The 12,704-nt window shown below is 38.0% G+C and overlaps 1 protein-coding gene across 2 annotated transcripts in view; it reads right to left on the reverse strand.

Moving 5' to 3' along the window:
• efna2a (ephrin-A2a) overlaps positions 1 to 12,704 on the reverse strand; it is a 78,808-nt gene that overhangs the window by 2,718 nt on the left and 63,386 nt on the right. The window contains exons 2-3 of one of the 2 annotated variants that reach the window (XM_067453719.1): positions 5,453 to 5,745; positions 1,093 to 1,158 (exon numbers count right to left, since the gene is read on the reverse strand). In XM_067453719.1, coding sequence (XP_067309820.1) covers positions 1,093 to 1,158; positions 5,453 to 5,745 — 359 coding nt within the window. Of the gene's footprint in view, positions 1 to 1,090; positions 1,159 to 5,452; positions 5,746 to 12,704 lie in introns of both variants that reach the window. The other variant, XM_067453720.1, reaches the window with a different exon arrangement.

The raw sequence follows: 12,704 nt of genomic DNA on the forward strand, positions 1-12,704 counted from the left end.
CGTGTGTCCACGCAATAATATCTGCTCTCACAACACGCATACTTCATGGTGCTCTCGTGAAACGAAAAACTTTGGGTGAACTAACACTTTAATCAGTAGTGTATATTTTGATGCAAACTGCAAATCCAGAATTTCATAAAAAAATATTTAAGAACAAGGCAGTGTTTTTATCTAGTGTTCAAAAGAACAAATGTGTCATATCTGGGGAAATTGGCAGACACAAAAAATGGAAAAACAGTGATTTATTCAGTCAATTATTCAGTCTTTTTCTATGTATATCTAAGAATTTAGTAAATGTGTTTCCATCATACTTTATTTGATTTCATTTTTACTGTATACTGTAGTCTCACTATAGAATTATACTATGTACTATAGTCGGGTAAAAATCCCTATATCAACAGTACAGCAACTGACCACCAGCGATTATGAGTGTGAACAACCCTGACAAGTTAAAATGTTATTTGATCTGTTATTTTTAAAAGAGTAAAACCAATAAAGGTTAGACTATGAATGCAATATCAATATCTGATACCCTTGAACTTTGCATTTGCTGAAAAATAAATGGGATAGTATGATTTTCTTTCTTCTGCATTACACAAAATAATTTCTTTAGAATAATGTTGGTAACTAGACTTTGGCTTTGGTGACCAATGACTTGCATCGTATGAACAAAAATAAACAACAAACCCACTGAGACATCTCAAAATAACTTATTTTACTCTCTGTTCCACATAAAAAAGAAAGTCATACATCATATGTAAATGACTGAATTTAAAATATTGGGAGAACTGTCCCTTTAATATTGAATTTTCATTGGTGAGTGATGAAGGTAAAAACCTGAGAACAAATAATCCACAATAGTCCTAATCGTTCCCATTAGACCTCAGCTGCTGTTTGGATGGATGTAGACTGCATTTGAATACATTCTCACAGCTTGAAAATAAATATGACATCTCATTAACTAAATGTTCCTGGAAAATGTGTCAACTGCTTATTTGCATTCCTGTTATGCCTAACAGAAGGCTGGCCAGTAGACATGAAGGGATATTATTTTCTACAGCGACAGGGCGAAACAGTTAGAGCATGACTTACTTGTAGGCTTCACGTACACCTTCAACTTTAAACACGGCTTGCCAGCGTGGTTAGGATGAGGAGAGGCTGTTGAAAAGGAAGTAGAAGAGAAATAATGAGCTAAATGTGCTTGTGACAAACAGATTGAGTTATTTGCTCGCTGAATGATTTTGTTTTAAGACCTTCCTGCTGTTGTGAGGTGACACTTGTGACTGTCTCTCAAGCCTGAGAGTGAGGTTAACCCCTTGAGAACCAAATCAAGAACAAAGTCTGAGATTTGCTTCATTTCTGGGAAATTGCTATGACCTTCACCAGCTTGGCGTCGTCACATACAATGGCCTGCGACACACAGTGTTCCCATAGCAAATTACCCCACATAGCACTCAGTGACCTGAGAGCAAAGAGTCACAATTGAGTCAGCCAGCAGTCTACCATCAGATCAGCTCCACCAGAACATCAGCAACACCGTTCATCTCTGCTCCCCAGACACAAGCTTTACTGACAGATTACTTCATTCATCTCTGTACTCCAGACACAACACATCTCCAACTTATTTCCTTATAAGGGTCTTGTGTGAAAGAATGGGGGAGTGAAAACATTTATTTGAACTTGGGCAGCCAATCTAATGTCCACAAAGAGAACCAAGCACACGAAGAAAACAGCATATATTTAATGTCAGGCTTAACCTGCTGTGGTACGAGTCACAGTCTGAATACAGACAAGAAATGCCAAAAGTATATATATATCTGAGCTGTCAATATATATATATATATATATATATATATATATATATATATATATATATATATATATATATATATATATATATATATTTTTTTTTTACGTGTACGCAAGCATATGCGCACAATCAAACACACAGCCTTGCAAAGTATGCTTCTTTTGAGCTGTACGTGTACACAGGTGTTCAACACATGCGCAGTTTTGAGCAATCTTTCGCCACAAAATGAGTTACAACCCATGTAAATACTGCAAACGCATGTGCGCGTTTACTCTTCTGATGATACAATTCATTTGCATGCGTGTAAAAAGTTTTAAATTTTTATATTAGTATTTTTGATAAAATAAATACAGCCTTAGTGAAAGACTTTCCAAAACAGGAAAAAATCTTACTGACCCCAAACACACTCTCTCTCTCTGTATGTATGTATATATATATATATATATATATATATATATATATATATATATATATATATATATATATATATATATATATATATATATATATATATATATATATACACACACACATACATACTATAACTAATTAAATGTGATAGAGAAACTGCATGGCTTTTTATTTAGCATATTATTAGCTTTATCACCATATTAAAGCCGAAACCTCATTAAAAAGTATTAAAATATTATCTGGAAAATCCTATATTTTATGTGTACAAAATATGTATGTATTTTCTTTGTCTAAAAACGATTAGTTTTTTGGATTTCTAGATTAGTTTCTAGATGTCTGTTGGATTTCCATTCAAATTTTCTGTGGATCCCTGAAAAAAATCCAACCCTGGTCTAGAGTTTGTCATCTTCAACCTGAACAACCCTCCCCCCGCTCCGCTACCCCATGGCCCAGCTCAGGTCATTGTGTATTCTTTTGGCATGTCCACTACACCGGATCCCAGGTTCATTGGAGAGCACCCAACCTCAACCGCCGGCAGCTGTGTAGAAGACGCCTGTCAAGATGTCATCACAGCCGATCAATACGGGCGGAGAGATGGAAGTCCGGGGGTTAAGTCTGACCAGGTCTGATGGACGTGTTCTTTTACCAGCAGACAATCGAGATCAGCCCCCACTTCCTCCGTGATAACCTCTCAGATCCATCTCTCATCGCTGACCCCACCGACCCTGCCTCAAAGCATCAATCCCCCAAGGGACCGTGACGCCCATAGAGCTGCCGGCATCCACACAATCCTCTCAGGGAGCGGCTCGGGTGCTGAATGGGGCCGTCTTGGTGGGGGAGCGGGGGTGTCCGAAGGCCTTTTCCAGTCCTCCCCCTTCAGCCTGAAACAAAAGCCGTCACAATGCAAGACCTGGCTGGGAGCTGTGAGCCAGATGCATAAAAAATCAGTTTGGGGGCAGAAACACAGAGTTGAAGGGTATCTTTGAACTTTTTTGCCTGCTTATTGTGGCATCTCTCCCTCTCTCTCCCGCGCACGGAGACAACGCTGCGGCGTGTATGATAAGCAGCGCTACGCCCTGCTGATTTAGGGGGGCTTGGGTGGAGGGGATGTTGACTCAGAACGACGCCCCCTCCGCGGCTGCTTCGCTCTCTTTCAGTCTGAGCTGTCAATCAGGGAATAATCAGCAGTCAAATGAAAAGCATGTAGGATCTGTGGCAATCTCCATGGGAGAAAGAAAGGGCCGCCCGGCCGCTGTGCGTATGGCTGCTGATGAACAGCGCGGCTCTGCGACACAAAGCCGACGAGAGCTCAAAGTCACCGTGCTCTCTGTACTGTACACAGGTGGCTCCCGGCCCAGCCACATCTGCCCACGCCACAGCCTCCCATGTCAGGAATTGTAATTACCATATAAATTATTGATTTGCTTGCCGCTCCCTGTTTTCTCCCGGCATCTTCCTGATACAAGTCTTTCATGTTATCTTATTAAAACAGCGAGGCGGTTTAAGTAAAAAAAAGATTTTTTTTTTGTTTAATGTCTATTTTTAATTTGGTTTAGCCATACCAAAATGTCCTCACTGGAGGACAGTAAAACAAATACTTGAAGGACAAGTTTTCCATTTGAACACACCAGTTTAAAGCTTTGAGGATAATGGGAATGAGCTATTGGATGTTTCTCATTTAGGATCTCATTTGAGATTAAAGCATCTCTATTTCTCCATTTCTATTTCTCTCACAAACCATCTGCGTCTTTTTAAATGTCCTGTAACTCTGGGGCATTTTGCCAGAGGACGCAAGAAAAAATACAAATGACATAAAAGAAACAACAAAACAAATAGTGTGAAATACAAGCTCAAACTGTGTGTAAAACACTCATTTATTTCAGGTCCACCAGCGGATGAGATTTCAGAGTTCGCCAGTGTCTCTGTTGCTTCCCTGCAGCTCATTGTGTTCTTAAAGATTCTAAAGAGTGCGGAATGTGAAAAGAGTCTGAAAAGTCACAGAAAGCCTCTGTGATTGGCTGCTTGACCCTGTCGATGCGATAATGCCTGCCTGTCATGTTCACAGCTGGTCCACAAATCACCATGAATGGGTGGAAACAAAATAATTACAAAGAAAACAACTCGAATCAAAATAAATTCGAATTGACGTATAGTAGCCACTCAGATGAGACCATAATTAAACCTATTTACCAAGCCTTTGTTGACTATTGGTCCGAAAAATGTATATAAATAATAAATAACAGCAAGATGAAGCCAAATATGCTTATGTTTTGTTGTGTTGATTCATTTTTAATTCATAAACTTTATGAGTGATATTTTATGTATTATTATGATATCAATACAAATTATAATAGCATTGTATAAAATGTATAATATGAAGTTGTTTCATATGCCTTTAACCTCAAAACTGTGTAAACATCGAATGTAAATGGAGCTTTATTGTACTAAACAAATAAGTCCCAGAGCAGTGGTTCTCAACCAGGGACCCACAGAAAACGTCAAAAGTGTTTCATGATGACTAAATTATTTAAAATAAGACAAAACATGCACAAACAAGAGCATAAACAACTGAAAATCAAGCTATTTCTTATTTTGATTCACTTCCTCTACTGCCTCTTTGAAGAACCAAGGCTCTCACTGTCTTGGGAAACTTGGATATATGAGGCATTGTTTTAATAATGAATTAAAAGTAAAACTATTAAAATGTTTTTTTGTTTTTTTATAAAATAAAACAAAAATATTAGATAACTAGAAATGTTGCCTGGGAAAATAACTGAAATAAGTAACTAAGTGAAATTAAACAAATTGAAAATAAGTAAATAAAAACTAATAAAAATTAGCAAAGCACTTAAAATGATTACAAATTAAAAGTTAAATTAGTACTAAAATAACTGATATGTGGTGGCCTAATTTTAAAAGATTTATAGACATGGATTTAGTCACGTAAGTGTAGAAATTGGGAGTAGAAAAATCCTTATGCTTAGTCTTATCCAGTGAACCTTCATGGTTTCATTGGTTTAAAAAAAAGTAGGATCCTTGGAGAGCATTTCGTTTTTCTGGAATCCTAAAATGAAATGAAGTGTTAGGCCTTTAAATACTGTTGTGGTCAATGGGGAGTCAAAAAGGTTGAGAACCACTGCAACATTGAGTCGACTTTGACTTCTCATTTTATAAGTTTACCACATGCCACTTCTGAAACGGTTCACCCAATGAGAAAATGCACACACTTACATATGTAATAGTACTCGTGTCCAGGTCGGAACTCAAAACCAAGTGAGAAGGGGGTAAAGAGCTGAAACTTCTCAGAGAAGCGCAGGGGTCCGTCAGGACTCTGGGGCCGGTTACACTCCCACCGTTTGAAGCCTCTCATGCGGTGTTCACAGGTGAGGTAACCATCATGGTTCACCATGAAAAGGATGTAGCGCTCCATGCGACTGTGAGGCTGGGGGCTCTCGTAGTACGGACAGTACACGTCCAGGTAGTCGTTGATGCTCACGGCCACCGTGTATTCGCCCTGCCAGAACCTGCATCGGAGAGTCAGAGAATTAGATTGGGAATGACTGACATAACTCATGTAAGAGTGACAATTGAAATATTCTTTAGTCCAGTTTTTTTTATTTGGCCTCCATTCAAACCATACATCAGCAAAGAACGTTGTTAAACACACAAAGGCTAAATCTGTTGGGCAGAAAATCACAGGGAACACAACAGAATAAGCTGAAATGAATAACCACAATGCATATTTTCTATCTAGGTCACCATTATGCAGAGAGAGAATGGCAAACCAGAACACACGGAAAACCAAACTCTCACTGTAATACTGTGATGAGAAGGGGAATGTTTGAGAAAAAAATTAAAATCTTTGACTTAATAGATCTCTTAAAAACAATTTAGTTTTGCCTTTGTTCATTTCTTTGGATTAGTGCAGTAGCAACATTTATCAATGAAAATTTTGATTATGTTCACAAAAAAACACAAATGTAGTCAGTGAGATGATTCCAGTGAGCTTGTCATATAAATCATCAACTTCATATTAAATTCCACCCTTAATCCAAGCTTTGAACCACTGGAACCATAAAAGAATTTTTCATGCTTCGCATTTGATTTTCTCTCTATATAGTGTGCGTTTCATGAGAATGCAGCTCTCAGAGCATAAGAAAAGGAAAGGGAGAGGGAGAGAGAGAAGAGGCAAAAGATAGCATGAGTGAATCAGTTTGAAAGTCAGTTTGACCTACAGAGGCTGCAAATATGTGTGACAGTACGGTGTTGTCAGAGTCCTGTGAGTATATGACTTTGACTGTAAAACAAATGGCTGTTGACGAAATAAAAAATGAAATAATAAATGTATTGAGGCTGTTATGTTTAAAACAAGCAGCAAATGTGCCAACCGGAATAAGATAAGACACTTGAAAAGATATATTTTCTAAAAACATGTCTCACTGCCTTAAAGCACTTTTGTTTGGCATATTTGTGGGTGAATCTCAGAAAGCCTGTCAAGGATATGTTAGGGTCATTTTTATCGGGGGAAAAATAGAAAAGAAATTAGCATGATAAAAACGATAAAAACAATAGAAATTATTGTACCATCAAGAATTATTACATTATTATTATTATAATGTAACACATTTCATTAATGCAATGATATATATACAGCTGTTGTTGTGCCACGTAATGTAGTTTTTAAGACTTTTTTAGGTGAGAATTTGGTTTAGTCCTTTGACTCGTATAAATAGCGCCTATTTTATAATTTGTTTAGACACTTTCACATATACGGCTCCCGACCGCCACCGGCCATTCAACAACGCTCATGCACCCATGGAGAACAAGCTTCATCTCGGCCAGTCCTTCGGGATTTTCTGCTGAACATGAGAACATGAGATCATTAAATTAGGGTATATCAAATGAGAACTCTTTGGTCTTCTTATATTTTGGTCTTATACTGGTTGATATTTTGGTCTTATTTGGTCTTATTATAAACAATATTAGCCAATATAAAACGAAAAGTTTGTGAAAAAAAAAAAGTTTGTGTTTATTTTCTATTGTACAAACTTATACTTTTATAGTGGCTAATTTTGTTTAAGCATTATTGATCAATAATTAATCTTTTATATGAATAACATGCCATATTTGCTATTGACCAGTGAATGTTTGCTACATTTTTACACCATTATGGCAGCAAAGACTGTCTGTAGTGAGTAGCAAAGACTTTTATATTGAAATGGAAATAAACAAGAAAGGATTTTGTTTTTACTTTAAAATGGAACTTATACGCCGGGACGTCTGAGGGAGTCAACTGTCAATTGTGTCATATCTGCGTTACTCGGTTTCCGGTTTTATTTTACTCTTAGCACAACAAGTGTCACAGCAGCCGCTGAGCGAACGCACAGAGTAACGTCATTACATAATTTTCAACACTCTTAAATGTATCTAATATGATAAACAGAGCTGCGTTACCTCATACTCATGACCGAAAAAGCGTAAATGGCGCCGGCGACTGTGTCCCTTCATAATAAAAGTCCTGCTGCTCGTGAGCCGTACATTTTCTAACAATCGCTCCAGCGGCTTTGCTCAGCCCCGACAACACTCGGTTCTGTTCTGCTTTATACTACAGTAACGTTAATAATCACATTCATGAACATGATTTCTTCCCGAGTCCTATCCCGATTCTTTTCCACAGGCTGTGAGTTTAAGACCACATGTCCCAAGTTTCTGAGCTCAAACTTGGCAACATCAAGCTACGCCTTTGTTTTGAATAGGCGACCTCTAGCGGACGGAAAAGTTACATAGTGTAGCTTTTAAGGGATAGTTCACCCAAAAATGAACCCATAATTTACCCATCCTTAAGCCATCCTAGGTGTATATGACTTTCTTTTTTCAGATAAACAAAATCAGAGTTATATAAAAAATGCCCTGGCTCTTCCAAGCTTTAAAATGTCAGTGAATGGTATATTTGATTTGAAAGGTCAAAAAAGCACATCCATCCATTCTAAAAGTACTCCACACGGCTCCAGGGGGTTAATAAAGGCCTTCTGAAACTAAGCGATGCGTTTTTGTAAGAAAATCTAAATTTCAAACTGCATTGAATAACATAACAGCATACAATTTGTTTTAAAGCGTCCTTGTGCCATACGTGAACTGCTCTATAAACTTTCCTTTAGTTTATAGAACAACATGCATCTAAGTGAAAATAGCAGAAAGCACTCACACCTATGTAAGCCTTCAGTGTTCAGAATGAGGTCCTGTCCTCTCATCTAGACAAGCTGCCCTCTCCAGCACCTGCCTGTCTGTCCTTTAACTAGACAAACTATTGGCACGGTGGTTTCCTCACAGTGGAGCCCACATCAAGTGCTTTCTTAAAGCCTGCTTGTTTTGCCCTCGGTTAATGGCTCTTTCAGATGTTTGCAGTCGCATTCACACACACACAAATACCCATGCACCATAAAACGTGCCGTAAATTACTTCCATGCTGCGGAACATCTCTGGATATGTTACTGTAATTCAGCTCTCACAGTCTAAATCGGGTCCACCTGTTGTAGATTAGCCACACTCCCAAACTGTTACCTCAATTCCATCTCTCTACAGCCACGTTTACATTAAGCGGACAAATGTATTTTAGGGCCTTTCAAACAAGTCCAAGCGACTTGTTTGTCTAATCACTTGTTTATACTATCAAAAGGAATAAATCTCCTGAAAGTTTGGAGCTCCTGACCTTCAACGTAAACGCTGTGGAGATATTTCTTTCTAATCAAGCATGAACAGATTACAGAGGGGACATATATCAGTTTGAGCAGAACATCCCAGCATATGTTGAGGGATCACAACCTTGTGTGTGTGTGCGTGAAACCCATCCTTCACTATCTTTCCGGGAACACATTTCTCCTGTTGAGTCTGACCTTCTCAAACTCTCCCAAAGCACATCAGGAACTTGTTTATGGTTCATGGTGAAATATCGATCTGTGAATTTACAGTGGCTTCCATAACCTCATTAAAAATAACCGCTGATTGGTTCCAATGCCAAACACGAGATTGCACAATAAAGGGATTTTTTTTCTTTCTGACGGTGGTTCGGGTGGGTGGCGGTGCGAGTGTTAACAGACATGATGAGGAGACAGCTGAATCATAAACAGACTGACGCTCGTGCTCAGAAATATCAAAAGATCTCTCTCTCTCATGTAAATACATACACGCACTCACGCACACCTTCCTGCTTTCCCAAATAGGCGGAGCATCATGGAGAATTCTAAACAAACACCCTTTAGTTCCTCACAGCATGCCGCTCCTCATCCACCTGCTGTCGTCTTCCCTTTGTCTCTTACAACTTTGATATTCAGAAGATCTTCACATTCAAGCATCTTTGAATGTAGAGAACTCGATGGATCTAAACTGTCATAACTGAAGAAAATAGGCAACAATACCGGAGCAGAACATTGATATTCTGGGAAACATCATTTGAGAAAATTTGAAACGTTGCACACAAGCTTTGTGAAGGACATAAATGCAAAAAAACACAAAAAAAAAAACACACCCTCTAATGGATAAATAATTAAATCCCAAAGGAACATCTTGATTGTTCTTTTTATTTCAAAACATGAAAATTATTCTCAAATTTCTTCTTCTTTTATCAATATAACGTGTTTTGAGAGATTTCAGTGTAATAGAAGATTTTATAAATTATTTTTGGTTTTTGAGGTACTTCACCACTTTCATCAATCCTGCTGAATTTAAGTTGCTGCCAATACAAAATGACATAAAGACAGACAGACACATAGGGCCCGATCACACACTCGGCACAACACAAGTGTGTTTTGTTTGTTTAAGTCTGAAGTACTTATCATTTTCAGGACCTGTGCCACGCCCACGTTGTTTAAATAGTAAATGCATTTGCATGCGCACCCATGCTGGTCTGAAAACGAAGTGTGTTATTTTGAGGCAAATGAAATAGGCAGCGCCACTGACCAACTTAAACCTGGTCTAAAGTCATGTTATTTAAAGAGCACTTTAGTAATTTGTGGCTATAGGTGGGTCCTTAATGTAAGCACACTCAGAGAATGTTATTAAGACAATCGGGACCAACCTTTTAGACCATGCGGTGGTCTAAGTGCCCTGTTTTAGACTTGCATGCGCTTAAGATTGTTAGGGCCCATAGAGTTATAGGAAAGGGCCAAAGGTCATCATCTATGGTGGTTTGCACATGAATGATTTCCACAAAAGTAGACTCCAGGCATGATATATTTCTATGTAAATTACATTTGACAACTCAAAGCAATTTTGTTTGGTCAAAATAAAACAGAAAGAATGTATTTCTATAAACATTTCATATATGCAGACACACACACACACACACACACACACACACACACACACACACACACACACACACACACACACACACACACACACACACACACACACACACACACACACACACACACACACACACACACACACACACACACACACACACACACACACTCCATTCTGTATGAATTATAAGTTTGTTTTCTCACTGGGGCCTCAATTTATGTCCCCACAGTGACATAAGTCAGTGTGTCAGTGTATCCTCATAAGTCGGTGTGACTGTGCATTCAGGTTGAAGTCCTCATTGGGATAGAAAAACATGAACACACACACACACACACACACACACACAAATACAAATGCATATTTTCTATGGCAGAGTTCAGTACATTTGCAGATTTTGCTATTAATAGTCAAGATGGCAGCATGTGAGCATTTCTTTAAGCCTCACAGGAAGTCTTGCATATTTTTTTCCCCGAGTCTTTGTACCAAAGGATCACTTTAGGCACATGCACGCACACACTGCTGTAAATCCAAAGGTGGTGGATCGGAAACTCTGGCATTACACACACTTGCGTTACACATTGTGAGGCATTGCCGCGGCTCGGTACGATGTGATTCTGGAGGCTTTCCAGCCCCACTTATTGTGTTCTTGCCACAAGCAGGCCTTTTGCCATCATGCCAGCCCTGCTAGACACTGGGGGCTTTTAATGATATGGAAAAGCAAAGGGCTGCCACAATGTTGTGAATGCAAAGCTCCAAGGCAAAGCTCTTCCATGCAAGATAAAAGAGAGGAGAAAAGCCACTTATCGCTGGGGCTATCTGCTGCCCGCATCTGATGCAGGGGCTTGGGAACCGGACCTTGTTATGTCAAGAGGAGCGAGGATGTACCGACGCTGCCAAAAGAGAAAAAGAAAGGGACAGCGAGAGAGAGAGAGAGTGCTGCCATTCTTAACAAGTTTCCCCAAATGACAGCCATGCTGGATGAACGAGCCAAATCTAGCCTTCATGATGTCAACACGGCTGCTGTTTCAAGGGTACTTCATAAGGTTGATACATCATTTTAAATCTGCACAGTCAAAACACTGACTGACTGAACAATTGAATGTCAAATCATACACACTGACTTTCGTACACCACTGAGATGATGAAGAATGAAGAAAAAGAAATGCTTTCTTCAGTATGAAAAAGAAGTCTCAAAAGAAGGAAATTCTTGAAAAGTAAATTAAGTGGTTTGGCATAATATTTTATTATTATTTCTTAGAAAAAATATTTTAACAAAACTGCTTCAATGATTAAAAAAAAAAAAATCATCAATCTTTTGACCTAATATGACAAGGCAAAGGCTAAATTATATTTATGAATAGGTAATGACATTTGTAAAGAAAAAAATACTTTCAAATATAAAATAATTAAAAACAAAGATTTATATATTTAATATTAATATATATATATATATATATATATATATATATATATATATATATATAATATACATATATATATATATATATATATATATATATATATATATATATATATATATATATATATATTTTTTTTTTTTTTTTTTTTTTTTTTTCAATAGTCTTTAAAATGTGTCATGTACTCAAGGTTTAAGGAAAATATGCTATTACTCTTGTCTTTAGTTGATCACACCATTATTTAAAGTCGTTAATTGATGCTTTTCTAGAAAATGGTGTAAATGCTTTTCAAAAGTTTGCGAAACCAACATGAACACATAGTGAGCATTTCAACGAACTTGGCAAGTGTGCATTAAGATTTTTAATTTATTAATTTTTAATTTATTTCATTGTGGACACTTAATATTTCATTGGCCAAATTCTGACATTTTCTAGCACGATTCTCAATGACTTTGCAACACACATCACAGCAGCGAGTGACTGAATTCAGGCACTATGCAATCTAATCTATTACGTGGCAGTGATGGAGGGCGTAAAAAAAGACAAGAAAAAATAAAGCCCTAATATCCAGACTCAATCAGTCCTCCTATAGCAATGTTCGGCCGAGGTGATTAATCAGGGCCATTGACTGCTTTAGCAAGCTGCTGTATGATAAATGGCGTCTGGATCGTAACTCTGCCTCTGGACACAATGGCAGAGATCTGCAGCCAGGCTCCTGGGCTCTGGAGGGAGCGACCCATCCTGATGATGAAGGCCGTCCA

Source organism: Pseudorasbora parva, chromosome 9 (genome assembly GCF_024679245.1).
Source record: "Pseudorasbora parva isolate DD20220531a chromosome 9, ASM2467924v1, whole genome shotgun sequence".
NCBI classification, from domain to species: domain Eukaryota; kingdom Metazoa; phylum Chordata; class Actinopteri; order Cypriniformes; family Gobionidae; genus Pseudorasbora; species Pseudorasbora parva.